This window comes from Argiope bruennichi, chromosome 3, assembly GCF_947563725.1.
Source record: "Argiope bruennichi chromosome 3, qqArgBrue1.1, whole genome shotgun sequence".
In the NCBI taxonomy this organism is placed as follows: Eukaryota; Metazoa; Arthropoda; class Arachnida; order Araneae; family Araneidae; genus Argiope; species Argiope bruennichi.
Window position 1 is genome coordinate 43,936,492 of NC_079153.1, and position 15,242 is coordinate 43,951,733.

Genomic DNA, 15,242 nt, shown 5'->3' on the forward strand with positions numbered 1-15,242 from the left:
ATGCTTCCAAATTCAAAAACAACCTTATAAAAATATTAACTCGCGTGACATTTTAATACGTTTATGATGGTAAAATTGAGATGGCTAATACAGTAGCTTAAACAGTAATCAATAGCTGAGAAGTAGCAAAATAAGTATCACTAACAATAGAAAATCTCTCAATTAAATCTTATTTTAAATTTTAAGAGAAGATGAAAATTAAGATTTCAAAGACATAACTATTTTATGATGAAAATTATCAAGGTCAATCAAATATCGATTAACGATGAATCTGTGTTTTGCTTTTTTTTTTTTTTTTGTAACGTAGATGCGTAGATTACGCCATGTTAAGATACTCACTAATTTAAAATTTGAAAGTAGTAAGTGGTAGAGATTTATAACAAGAATGGCTGTTACCTCCTGGTTCTAGATGTAGAGATAAAGAAATTTCATTTACAAACACAAGCGTATGTACACACTCACAAAAAAAAACAAATTATTGTTTCAGACAATTAGTAGTTACAGAGCAATTTCGCTGATGCGATTCAGGTTTCTTAAGTTCAAATGAAGAGGTACAATAAAGAGGAGAGTTCACGCAACAAGGAGTAATGATTGGGTAAAAGAGATCCCTTGAGGCCACAACAGAATGTGATAAATGAAGTTAGTAGGTTTAAAGTGCTTCATTGCTTGAAGAGAAACATGAAGATTGGTTTTGTTGGCAGTTATTTTTTCCAAAACTTTTTTGAAGGAAATATTATCCTATTTATCTAACTGTAGGAAAGTTCATGGCTCGTTCTCTATAATAAGTATACTTTTTGCTCGAATGAATTATGTGCTCAATATCATTAATGCTGTTACATTCATGATAAAGGGGATCATTTTGGAAATTAAAACGATTCGAAAGTCCTGGTGTTATAATTGTTTTGCTGATTAGTCTGGTCAAAACAACATCTTCCCTCCGATTTTTGAACCAGGAAGAGAGTGCTTCAACTCAAGGAATGTCTCCTAAGGAAATGAAATCTTGCTGTTTCGATAATTATTGATTGTAATCTGATGCGTCGCTTTTTTTTTTTTTTTTTTTTTTGAGATTTGAAATAGTATCTCCAAGAGAGATCTATTCAATCTAAGATGTATTTTCCGTAACTTCTTTGGCTAAACGATCTACAAGCTAGTTTCAGATTATATTCGAGTGACCAGGTACCCACAGGAAGGATATTTTTTTAGTTTAGTTTGGTTAGTTTCAGCTTTGGAGGCAATACGTTGAATAATTTTTGGCGACTGGATGGAGATATTTTTCAAGAATGTAAGAACAGAGTAACTATCTGTAAGAATCAAACAATCTTTTGCAATGGAACGACGAGAACATCTGGTGTTCAGCAATGGCTAAACTTTATAAAGTAAAAATGGCATTGACAGGATGGATTCGAAACGAGAATTTTCGAATAGAAGGAAAACCAGCAATTGAAGTCTATTGGAGTGTTTTGGATGCATCAGCAGCAATAATAAAATGATCTGTAAAGAAATTCCAAATATATTCCTTAAAATAGTTGCTAATTTCAATCAAAGGTAGATTTTTTATTTTGAAATTTAAAATCCGTAAGGAAAATTTCGAAGTGATTAAAGTTCAGGCAAAGTGATAATTTGGCTGGATGTTACGTTTAAATTCTTGAGAATAAACAAAAAAATTTGTCAACGAAACGAAATTTTTTGTCATTAGTACTTAATTGAATTTCCTGATTATTATGGGAGCGCTCTGTTAAAGATAATCACTAATTAAGGAATCTTTATGGTTTGAGAAATTGCGATAATTAGCAACATATATATCTGAATATAATTAGACTGACATTTTTTTTTTTTTCAAAAACAACATCCATACTGTTAAATGCATTTATTTTTAAAAAAATGAAATTCTAGCCTTTGAAATATTTTTAGACCTTAGACTTGATTGTATCGGATTTGCATTCTGTATATAACGAATACCAGACTAAGAATATTATTTATTTCATCGTTTGCTTTTTTTTTCAAAATATGTACTTTTGCCTTCATTTCTAAATAAAATTATACTCATAAAATGATATAAAAATATCATATTAAAATCAATAATTATTCTACGACTTGTGTTTGTATAATACTATTTCACCATCCCTTCTTAATCAAGTTTACAGCTTGATAAAAAGATAATATAAAATTCCAAAATCTTCCATTAAATTTAAAATAGAATTTCGTGAGCAAAGTTAGAAAATTAAATATATTTGACATGTAAATTTAATCATTTTTTTAAAAATAAAGTTTAAACTGTGAAGGCCGACTACATATTTAAATAGACTAGAGAACATTTCAATTGAGAATGAAAATTAAAAATTTATTGCCCCAGTGTCTGTCAAATTTAAAAAAATTATTACTTTAAGAATTAATTGCATTGAAATAATTTTGATATCAATGAAAATCTATTTTTATTTGAAATTTAAAGAGTTATAAAAATGTTTTTGTGCAATAAAGCTTCGAAATTACTAAGAAAATTTTAAATATTAATTCATTTTTCATTTATTAAAAAATATACTTTTTTTTTTAAATTTCTAAATGAAAGCCAAATATTCACAAAGTAACTTAGAGCAAAATTTTGTATCTATAGAATAAATATTCCTTGCAGATTTTTTGAATGATTTTTGTATCAAACAGTTTACTAAACTTATACCATTCTAAATATATTATCATGTTAATGCATGACTCCTTTATGACACTACACTAGTGATTTCTACAGACGCATCAAAAATGTTAACATAATCTTCAATACTATCATCTATTTAAAACGTTAAATTTTCATTCAGAAGAAGCTATTTTTCGAATATTAAATCACTTACTTTTTTCACATACATTCCGTTTAAGATAGATTCTAGCTTATTTCAGGTAACAGAAAAAAGTTAATAGCCCAAAGAAAAAAATTACTTTTCTCACAAAAGATTTGAGATAGGTGTAATGCAGGCTTCTATTTTTTGGCTATTCGTTTTACTATTTTATTGTTACAGTAAATTGTCCATAAATGTGCAGAAAAAAGTCGAACAGGATCGACAACAGAAAACACGCTTTATTGCACAAGAAAACACGAAGCTCAGGTAGTAAAATAAGCCGCAGAGAGCACAAAGACAGCAGTCCTAGAAATCTACACCTCCCATAAACAGAAAATCATTATTAAACAGCAACAACAAATAGCACTCAGAATACAGCTAGAGTGCTCGCTCCACAATCAACACTTTAAAGATAGAATTCACTTGATTTACCAGTTTCAGCTGTCTGACTTTATTAAACTTTTCTAATAAGACTTGGAATTTGTTTGAAGAATCCATGAATTTGGATTCCTAATAGAATATCGTCAAAATTCTATAATTCCTAGAATATACATTTTTGTCGCCAAAATCATCAGGCATTCGATATGTTTGTCGCCAAGATTTGAAGTCATTGACTTCGTAGCTGTTTAGCATCAATGGAGAATATCAGCAAATCTTTCTTTTCAACGATAAGATTCACATAAATGGAAAGCCACACAACAGATGCGAAAGAATATTTATTGAGGTTACGATTATTTAAATTTTAGTTTTTACTATTTACGTTTATTTCTAGACTCAGTATCGGTATCCAGCCAAAAAATGAACCTGTCGTAAAAATTTATTTTTAACGTGTCTCATCAACAAAAAGATATAAATAAAATTTGGATAGTAAAGATTAGAACTTAATTTTTCTATTTCGTGTCATCACATTTTTGTAATTATCAAATTGCATCAGAATCCAATATTTTTTTTTTCGCATAAAATGGCAAGCTTTCTATTTACGATGTTTTGTAAACTTATAAAACTGTAGCAATATACATTGTATGTTTACATTCATCAAAAATTAGTATTATTTCACGCCTGGGCTATTCATTAAAAATGCATTTGAAAATAAAACAATTTTGGTAATTTCATATATTGATCAAGTTCTTAAAAAATGAGTAAAGGATCTGAAAAGTTAAATCGTGAAATGATTAATGAAAGAATGAAGAGTATTGCATAATGGAATTCACAACAACAATATTTATTTATATACATAACTATAAACAACAATTTTTTTTTAAAAAAATCCCAATTTACTTCACAAGTTTCACATTTATTTATATACATAATTATGCACAATGGATTAAAACAATTAAATGTAGATGTTTTTTAAGCAATTTCATTACGCTCTTGACCAGCAGTTTTCTTCATCCAGATCTCGTTGCGTCTGTCAAACAGATCAAAAGGAGCATCATAACCGACTTCGTAATATTCGGTCTTGTCTATGGTGTCGTCTTCCAGCACACTGTTCTTTAATTTTTCTGCTTCTTCATTCCATGTTGTCTGCCTCCAAGCATAGCCAGAAAAGGTTCTATAAATTTTAGAGCACTTTTATTGTAACAGTTTAAAAATTTGAATGAGCAACAGAATTATGTTAAACTTTCACAACAAGAAGTGTTTTAATTTCAGAAACTTGGTTTCTATAAATGGTGAAAAGGAATAATGCATGTCCGAAAGATATTGATGTGCAGGAGGATTCAGAATGTCATTAAAAACTGTATACATTTCATTTCTACACAAATTATACATACAGAAAGGTAATATGAGTGGAAAATATCAAAATTCTTGTTATAAACACTGTTAACATTCGTGGTGTATCTTATAAGAAATCTTTTCAAGATATCTAGATGCATTCCGGATGCATCCGGTTCTCTATATAACGCTTTCTGCTGATGCTATGAATAAAATGCATTATCAGCTAGTAGTTCGCCGAACATGGAATGTTGCATGTTACTCGGGAAAAATCCATTGCTCAACTAAAAACAGTTTGCTTTGTGAGGGCTTTCAAAAAAGTATCTGATCTTTGGCAAGGAAAAATATATTATTTACGTGACGAAATTGGGACCCTAATCCATTGCTCAACTAAAAACAGTTTACTTTGTGAGGGCTCTCAAAAAAGGTATCTGACCTTTGGCAAGGACAAATATATTATTTACGTGACGAGATTGGGACCCCAATCCCCTTCAAAGTAAACCCCTTGCGCCTTCACACACTTAGTCCGCCGACCCTTCCATTGCGAAACACTCCTGGAAGACTTCTTTTGGAATGGTGTTCATATTCGTTGTCGCATTCAGCATTATCTCTTCTCTACTGTCAAAACGGAATCCTTTCAACGACATCTCCAATTTTGAAAACTACCAGAAATCGCAGGAATCCATTATCTGGAGAGTAGAGAGGTAGGGAGATGATTGGAATTTCTTGTTTCGCCAAGAAAGCCTGTATCAGGTGTGACGAATGAGCCGAAGCATTGTATTTCTCCTCATGAAACTACCAGCTTTTCTTCGGCCAGAGATTTGGTCTTTTGTCCATAACTGAATCTATGTAGAACTTGTTAATAGTACTCTTTTGTCACTGTTTGTCCTTCCGGAGAGTATTCATGATGTATTCATGATCGTCACTACTGATGTGCGGCCATTTTTGAAATTGTTAAAACACTCCATCACTAGGGTGGTCTCCAAACACTTGCTGAATCTTACGAATTGCTTCGCTTTGAGAATCATCAAGCGTTTGACAAAATTTGATACAGTGTCTTTGTTCAACTCGTTCAGACATCTTGAGAGAAATCAAAAATCCGACGAACACTTATAACAACACCTTACTCAGCGACCAGCAAGCAGCGACTGACACACTCCAATACGGAGGAAAAATTCAAGCATGCGCATTAAGTTGTCTTCTTCCACTATGCACAGTAGCGCCGCTCTAGCATCATTACCCTACTCAGGAAAATTCAAGGTCAGATGCTTTTTAAACTACCCTCGTATACAGAATTTGTTAGTTAATCACAAAGTATTTATTTTCGACTCTAGCAAAAATTACTAATCTTAACATTGTACTACATAGTTAATTTAAACTTTCTAGCATGAAAAAACGGCTTCAATCAAATATCGAACGCAGAATATGCTGCAGTTCACATAATCATTTTTAATACCTCCTAGGGTGGTCTCCAAACACTTGCTGAATCTTACGAATTGCTTCGCTTTGAGAATCATCAAGCGTTTGACAAAATTTGATACAGTGTCTTTGTTCAACTCGTTCAGACATCTTGAGAGAAATCAAAAATCCGACGAACACTTATAACAACACCTTACTCAGCGACCAGCAAGCAGCGACTGACACACTCCAATACGGAGGAAAAATTCAAGCATGCGCATTAAGTTGTCTTCTTCCACTATGCACAGTAGCGCCGCTCTAGCATCATTACCCTACTCAGGAAAATTCAAGGTCAGATGCTTTTTAAACTACCCTCGTATACAGAATTTGTTAGTTAATCACAAAGTATTTATTTTCGACTCTAGCAAAAATTACTAATCTTAACATTGTACTACATAGTTAATTTAAACTTTCTAGCATGAAAAAACGGCTTCAATGAAATATCGAACGCAGAATATGCTGCAGTTCACATATAATCATTTTTAAACTAGTTTTAGAGCTGGCGATTCTGTCCATTGTAATTCTGGGTTTAAATGTGTGATCACTGACAACTTATTCGATTCAAAATTCCCCTAATTAAGCAATGGTAATCATTGCCTTATATTTCTCAATTATTTAAAACAAAAAAATTAAGGTTCAAAGCCTCGAATAATTTAAAATATGTGTCTTTAAATTTGCTTAAAGTATGTAAGAAACAATATGTAAATTTTTAGCATTTTGTTTCGCTCTGGAGATGGATTTTTTTAAACGCAATAAAATATTGTAATTTTTTATTTTCAAATATCAAATTCTTCTTAAATTACTACTATCTGGAAAAAGCAATAATTTTTACCAGTTTATTTTAAATGTATTTTAAAATTATTTTCTGGAATAAAGAATTTTTTAAATATATGCTACAATAGGAATGTTTACAGAAACGCAAACGAGTAACACCATTTTAATATTATACAAATAATGTTTTAAAATAATTTGTATGTTAAATGTTGATACTGATAATCCAATTGGTAAAATATACCATACCAAGCATGAATTTTTTTAATGGATTTTTGAAATAAACTTACCTGACAGCGTACATTCGAGGACCCTCTTTATTGATAGTAATTTCTTTGTCCGTTGGAACAGGTGGATTATCAGCAAAAATTTTTGGAATCATAAAACTCATCTCGTGAACTATTTCTTCTCCACTGGGAGTTGCTTTCATTCGGACTGGAACGGTCATATTGATTTTTTGTTCTGCAAATTAGAAAGAAAAAATAAGTTTTCAAATAAATTGATACAGCAGTATACCACTTCCAGACTAAATAATTTGATTAAGCACCGTAATAATTCAAGATATTTTCAAGTGTGGAGATAGTAGAATACCAACAACATTTGCCATCTGAGTTCTGACACTTTCGCTAGAGAATATGTGAATACATAGATTCGTCTTAATGATGTCTTCATGTTACGTGGACATCATTTTTAAATGCCTAACTTTTTTCAATGATCATTAGAAGCAAAGTACTTAACAAAACGAACATTGCTTAGCTATTCTAAATAGCTAGAATTTTATGATTATTTGTAAATTTTGGAAAGGTATTTGTCTGCATAAATTCTCAAAATAACTGTTTTCAGTATGAAAGGAAACCAGGCTTATACGGATTATTCATTTTGACGATGAAATTATGAGTAAGCTGGTATGCTATTTGCAAATTGCGTCATGTCACATTCCTCATGTAACGCTTGAGGGAGAAAAAATCGTTAAAAACTGTCTACATGAGAGATTGTTGCATCTAGAATTATCAAATTCGACATGTAGTTAATTCTTGAATAGTAAATGATTTTTTATTAGATTTTTAATAAAAAATTAATCGAAATATTATTTGTTTTAATTATATTAAAACAAAAAAACATTTTCATACCTTTATAAAATTTAAAAATTTGAAGCATACAAAATCCATTTTTTTGCAATTTTTTTAAAAGTATTTTAAGTATTTTTTACAACAATATTTTTCATTTTTTTAATGATTAGATTTATGTACTTTCATGCACTTTTCGATGATATGAAATATTTTTTTTTTGTATCCGACATCATTTCTAAAGAATTAAGAGCTACTTTAAAAAATAAAATAAAAATAAGTCAATGGATCTAAATATTATCATGCTATTATATTTCAGATTGTCTTGTTTGAATTTTTTTTGAAATTTTCATACATGAATATGTGATTGCAAGCATAACGCATGACCACAATATAGATCGTTATGACAATAAAGTAGCGAAAAGTACAGGACACCAGATATTGCAGGACATCATGTCACAGCACATACCTACAGGAAGGTACTTCAAGAAGCACCTTCAAGAATATCCAATAAGTCATCCTATCGAATTGTTTTGGAAATTTGCATAGCCCGAAGAGACAGTCTCAAACAATGTCAGGCCGAACATTAATGTTAAAATGTTATTGTGTATTGTGTTGCCTTGTTGCTCATTGGTTTTCAAATGCTCAAAAGAACCAACTGCATTGTTACAAATTTGTTATATTGCTTCCCTGCATATTTATTTGCATGGTAAGAAAGAGGATAAAATGCTCTGATGGATGCTTTGGATGAATAATTATTGACAATTATTGATAAACTTGGTTACCGTTTTAAGACAAGAATAAAGGACTAGAATATTCGAAAATATTGACGACAGCTCTATTAGAACTCGAGCTCCAAAGTTCCTTCTAAAGTACTCGATATCTTGTCAAGGGAGTTATAAAAGCCGATACGCCAAGAGAAGACAGAAGTCAATTGAGTTGAGCTCAGTCGAGAAGCTGAGCGAAGTCTCAGCACGAATTCATTATAAAATATCTACGCTATTACGATTGTTTATTACCATTTTTATTCTTGTGCACAGTTGCTGTTCTACCTTTCACCGTCATGTATGAAGTATTGTTTCATGTACGCTTCGTCTATGTTCGGTTACCTGCGTACCGTATTTTCTTCTAAAATATAGTGTCGTTATTTTTATGGAGCCTGTTTTCACTGTACACCTACAGAGCGGAATTTTTTGATTTTCCATAAATCTAATCTTTAAATATATGGTTTTGTGAATGACAGAAAAAAAGGGGATAATTTTCCCTAAGCTATAAACTGTCGATTCATAGAGGCCGCACTTTCTATAACAAAGAGTGTTTTCTTGAGATCGTAAGTTCTATAACAAAGACTGTTCTCTAGAAGTTGTCCAATATGTTTGTAATCTATGTTATGTTATCACTGCCTGGATTTATATTTCTATCTTTACAATTTATTGCATAATCGCTCTGAATTATTCAGTTTAAATTAAATCAAATAACAAATAACAAAACATGTTTGTGTTACAAAATATGAAACATAAATAAGTGGGAAATTTTCTTACCTCTATCGTTCTTTCCACTGATATATCTAAAAAGCCTCATAAATGCCTTGTATTTTCCTACCCTAGTTAGACGGTTTGTTTCTGTTGTGGTCGCCCATGTAAGAGCAGGATAAGATCGGACCTCATAATCCTGTGAAAAGCAAATTTATTTTCATTAGTATATATTCTAAAAATTTTTAATGTTTTTGTCTGTTGATTGGCTTATTTGCTCAAACAAAAATAAATTTCAAATGTCCAATTAATTACATTTTTAAACAAGTGGAGGGGGACACATTGTAATTTTATTCTTAAATAGATGAAAATATTTTGACGAATAAGTAACATGAACATTCTTCCGTCGACTTTTTTACTCAATGTGGTGGGTTTTGTGTTCACTTTCGTAATATGGTAAAGAAACTTGAGTATACATTAAACCTATTCCAGTAAACTAACTAGATTCAAAATCTGAAGTATATTTTAGTCAATTTTGTTGTTAGGACCACATTAATTTATCTAACTCGATGCGTTTTTATCGTATTCACACGTACAATATGGAAGGACAAATAGACTTCTTTCAGAACGAATTTAGTCCAAAATTTGACGAAACTCCATAAGTTTAATGTTTCATGTTTTTGAAGCAATTAGTTACAATCAGGCAGACAAAATTCTAATAATGGTGTCTTCGAATTCAAAGGGTTCTAAACGCGGAATCATACTTTGAAAGTCCTTTATACTGAATTGAAGGTCGACAGTGTTCATCTCCTTTTAGAATTAATGATAAATGTTGTAACAAACAGTATTCATTCACGGATTACCATTTCATTGAGAAGACAAAGTTTCAAAATTTTAAATTTCAGTGTTAACATACTTTATATAATGAAAAACGATTCCAATGTATTTTTCTAACACAGACATTTCAAGATCAGCATATTCTGTAACACTATTGGGCATTTTTTGTTAAAGCTCATCATATATAGAAAAAAAATGAGCATGTCTTTTGGACATCTTTTTAATCAAGTGAGCATTAAATTTGTCACTGGATAAATGTTTTATTGTCAAAATACCAATCCAAATTTCATTTATGTAGCAAGCTATATTTCTGAATTATAACGTTCATCCATGCAAGAATAAACAGCAATTAGTCGACAATTTGACAAACTTAATCAAATTTTGATCAGCGTTTACAATTCTGGTGACAAAAATCATATGCTAAATTTCATTAATCAAACTGATTGTATTTTTGAGTTATCGTATATGGACAAACAGACGGATTTCTTCCGAAGTTTAATAAATTCTATAATTTTGAAGTAAAAACACATATTGAATTTAACCAGTTAAACAGGCATAATTTCAATAAAAAAAACTTATTCGAAGAAAGAGCTTTAATCAATACATTAAAAAAGTTAAATGATTTTTTTTATCAAAAACAATTTAAAAATTCTCTAAAAAAACAGAAATCAAATTAGCAACTATAATGCAATTTAATTTTAATATAAAGAATGTTTCTGCTTCTTATGATACTCATCGTTACTTTACATTCATCCCGTAATGTTTTCGGTTCCTCGCGATTTTACGATTTTTGTTTTGGCCTCCAGATTTTCAATTAATTTTTTTCCTTTCTAATGAATTTCATTAGAGGCACCTCAGATTTAGGGGTAAGAATTTCGATATGGCAATTGATCCCTACCGATCACGAGATATGCCTCGTATAGAAAGGGTTGTACCGTGGTTGATGCTATCTTTCAGGATTTAACCACTGCTACCATCTATGCTGAGTTCCGATCATTCAAAATTTACTCAGGGAGGGCCTAAGAAGCCAATTATGATTCCCTTTCAATGCAATAATAAAAGCACTTTATTTTAAAAAAATTATATTTCTTTTTTTCTAGCACCTTAGTATTTTTTTCTTCCTATATTCATTGTGCCTTAAAAAAATGTAAAACTTATCCTACCAGAAAAAATTTAACTCTGCAATGCCATCTGCAAATCGTTATACTAAACCGGTGGTTTTCTTTATTTTTACACCCGTATTTTAAACAGTCATGTAAAGTTTCATTAAGAAGAAAATCATTTTCCATTAATAGTCTAGAAGTAAGAAAAATTATCTTATTTACGTGTATCTATATATTTAATATTCTATTAGAATATTTCTATTCTTAGAATAAAATTTCTGAATTCTAATCATTTTATAAGATTCTTAATTTCTTACTTACATTCATTATTTTCTATAAAAATACATGGATGTTAAAAAAAGCAGAAGACAAAAATTATGCCTTAATAGCTTTTTAATACTAAATGCAATTCAATTTTTAAAAATTATTATTTTCTACTTTTTACTAAAATAACAAATTTATATTATTTTTTTTTATTACTTTTCCAATTTTAATCTTCATCGTATTTTATAATTCATGGTTAAAAATACTATCTTATTTTAAAGTTAATGCTTCGCAAATTTATTTCTAGATGGCGCCCCCTCTATGAAATCATTTTAAGTGAAATTAATATATTAATTGATAATTAAAATATCAAATATTATTTGACATTATCAGCTAAAACCAATAATTGTTCAAAATTTCATAATTTTATTACTTCAAAAAGTGAAAAAAAATTGCTTACAAAATTACAATCTTGCAAGCGGTTTTTTTTTTTTTTTTTTTGCTGTACATTCATCAAAAGATAAATCTTTTGATAATTAAAATACTTTATATAAGCAGACACTGTTCTAGACATATTTTTGAGACCTCAGTTATGTTTTTCCGAACGACAAGAAGATAGTTCTAATTATAAATTGATTTTACAATGACTGTCAATAAATCTCAGTACAAATTTTTACAAAGTGAACTCCACATATCTAGTTCAGGAATCGCTAAATCTAGTAAAATTTGCTCTTCGATTGATAATTTAGACAATCCAATAAAAGATTAAATAATTTTGAAAGGACGGGAGAATTGAGTGCATGAATTTTTTTTACTTCTTTAAAGGTTGAAAGTACTCGTAAAAAAAGTTCTCTGATTTTCAAGTAATTCTATTTTAGAATAAGGTACTTACCGCGTGAGTTTCTACTACGGTATACGGAGCACATTCATCATTTTTATAGACACAACCTTCAACAAGAGTGAGGGCAAAAACAATCTGAAAAAATAAATAATAATAAAACATTAAAATGTAGAAAAAATATATAATAAAATTATGAAAAGCAAAAAATGGTTCAGCATGCTTTAAAATTTTTGCTGAAAGCGCTTTTAAAGTTACTTTATTAATTAATTTTCAGTATTGTTCTAAATATAAAATTAGTTCCCTAATATATATTCATGAATATTCTTTTAAATATTTCATATATAATTTATATAATTTTTATAATTTATTAATTAATTAATTTATATATATTTATATACAATTTATAAAATTATATATAATTTATCAATTTTAGTATCAAATTTCCTAAGAATCTTAAACAATACTTTAGCAATAAATGTTGAAATATTTACAAAATAATTTTCTTTTTCCGTAGGTCTTTTTCGCTCTCAAAAGTTTAGCTTTCAAATACAATCAAATTATTCTTTATAAAATTGCTATTTTTATACTTATATAACAACATTCTCCTATTTAAAATTAGCTGTGAAAACCGTTACAGATCAGACTGATTCACAAAATCTAGAGAATTCGTACTTTATACGAAATTAATCGTTCGGCAGTTTTAAAAATTTCGTGCAGTAAAAGATAGAGGAAGAAATGAAATCTTTTTAATAACACTTCATATATTTTTCTTACAAGTTGCATAAATTAATGTTAAATTATATCCTTAAACTGTTTTTATAACAGTTCTTTAATTAAAATGGTATAACATAATATTTTCTTATTCTATTTGAATTGATAATTTTACTGCACGATTTGCACAAATTAAAATTAATTAGCGTGCTCGACCTATAAAATAAAGTGAAAAAATCTTTGGAAGAAGGAATTATCCGGTAGGCTGAATTTTCATTCAAAAATCAATTATAAGAACAATCAACTACAAATCGGATACAGTGCATAACATTAAAAAAAATTATAACAATAAATATTTAAAGAATGTGAAAAATAATTAAATAAATAAAAGTTATTTATCTCAAATATCCTAATTTCCTGCTTAAATGTGTGATAAAAGAGCTATAAACTTAAATTTTTTATATTTTTTATTTCACTTCAATCTTCATAAAACTGAATTACACTTTTATCATGGACATGTTTTAAATCAAAGAAAAACATTCTTTAATAAAAAAATTATTAATACAATTAATTTTAATCCTTTGTCATTCCAAAACTTTTTAACATTCTGTCTAAAACTTATGACGCTTATAATCGAAAACGATGTAATAAAATTTTGAAATATTCCAAAAATTGCAAATATATTTTTCAATATTTATTAATTTTTTGTATGAAAAATCAGGCAGCATAAACGAATTTGTTTACTAAACCATTCGTTTACTAAACAAATTCGTTTATTAAATTTTTTTTTAATCTTTCGATATGGATTATTATCTACAAAAGTGAAATTCAAAAACTGGTTTATCTTCCTTTAGAAATTGATCTTCCAGCAAAATTTAAATAAAATTATGATTGCGATGTATATTGTCTCAATTCTGCATGGTCATAAAACATAAAAGATTGCTCAGGAAACATTTTAATTAGCTTCTAATGTAAGGTAATGAAACTTAATGGATATGAAAATGATTACCAGTGATGATGGAATAATTGTTATTATTACCCACACACGAATCGCAATGGATACCCAACGGAAGTAAGAATATTAAAGTTATGATAGATATAACCTTAAAGAACGTTTTATTTAATAGTATTATATTTAAATTTGAACAATGTAATGAAAAGTTTTGAATTCATTCTACAGATTCGTGAAAAGATTTTTTTTTCTCGGCAAATGGAAACGATTTCTTACATTAACTGTATTAATGCAGATTTCAGAAAATTGTTTCCCATTTTAGTTATATTACGTATAAATATAACATCTATCTATATATAAATTTACATGCTTCTTCAATGAAATATCCAAATATAGTACACTCTCGATTTGATGAATTAATCAGAATTCAAGGATATTGATTAAATCCTAGGTTGTGTTTTGAATAATAATTAAGACAGAACACTACACTTGAAATTGTGCTTTAGTTTGTAAATGCAAAATAGATAAACTTATTTTTAAGCTGCTTAACAATATATATTAGAAAATGAAATATAACTTGCCTGCTACTCTAAAAAAAATATTAAAAAATCTGCGTGTGAAAAATTTTGTGTGTAAAGTTTTTTTTTGTAACAGTTTCTTATTCCCAAATGCAATGGCAAAATTAATCAAATTCTGTCATAAATCGAAGAATTATTGCAGATTATTATTCTTTCATAATGCATTTTTAATTTCCTTACTATGAATAAGAAGAAAAACTTAACAAATAATATTCAGAAAAAAAACTTACCACAGTTACAACTTTCCACATATTGATGGTGTATTTCTTCAGTAAAAACTTTCTAGATTCTCGACAAGAAGACACGCGCTTTCAGACTTGGACTTTATTTATATACCGAGTGGTTATCAGTAAATTGTGAACAAACTGTTCTTTCTTTTCAAATCGATAAGTGAGATATCACGTTTGCGAAAATGAGCCGCACGTGTGTGTGTCAAGAGACAGCTAACGATTATATAAAGTTTAAATAGTAAGTATGGCAACGCGTCATCCTTTTAAAAAACAACTGTCAATCTATTAACCATTTCCTTATTAAAACCGTTACATAAAAGCAGCACTTAAAGAATAGAATTTTATCGCTTGAGATAAATGCAAGGCTTATATAACATGAACAAAGACATGTGCTAAAAGGGCGCGACCGTTTTATAACAC

The 15,242-nt window shown here is 29.0% G+C and overlaps 1 protein-coding gene across 1 annotated transcript; it reads right to left on the reverse strand.

Annotated features, from left to right (window-relative positions):
• Positions 1-4,026: 4,026 nt before the first annotated feature.
• LOC129962496 (heme-binding protein 2-like) lies at positions 4,027-15,016 on the reverse strand. Its single transcript, XM_056076236.1, has 5 exons — positions 14,823-15,016; positions 12,403-12,486; positions 9,376-9,505; positions 7,058-7,229; positions 4,027-4,377 (listed from the first exon to the last, which is right to left on the reverse strand). The coding sequence occupies exons 1-5, from the start codon at positions 14,841-14,843 to the stop codon at positions 4,176-4,178; spliced, it is 609 nt and encodes a 202-aa protein (XP_055932211.1). The 5' UTR covers positions 14,844-15,016; the 3' UTR covers positions 4,027-4,175.
• Positions 15,017-15,242: the final 226 nt, after the last annotated feature.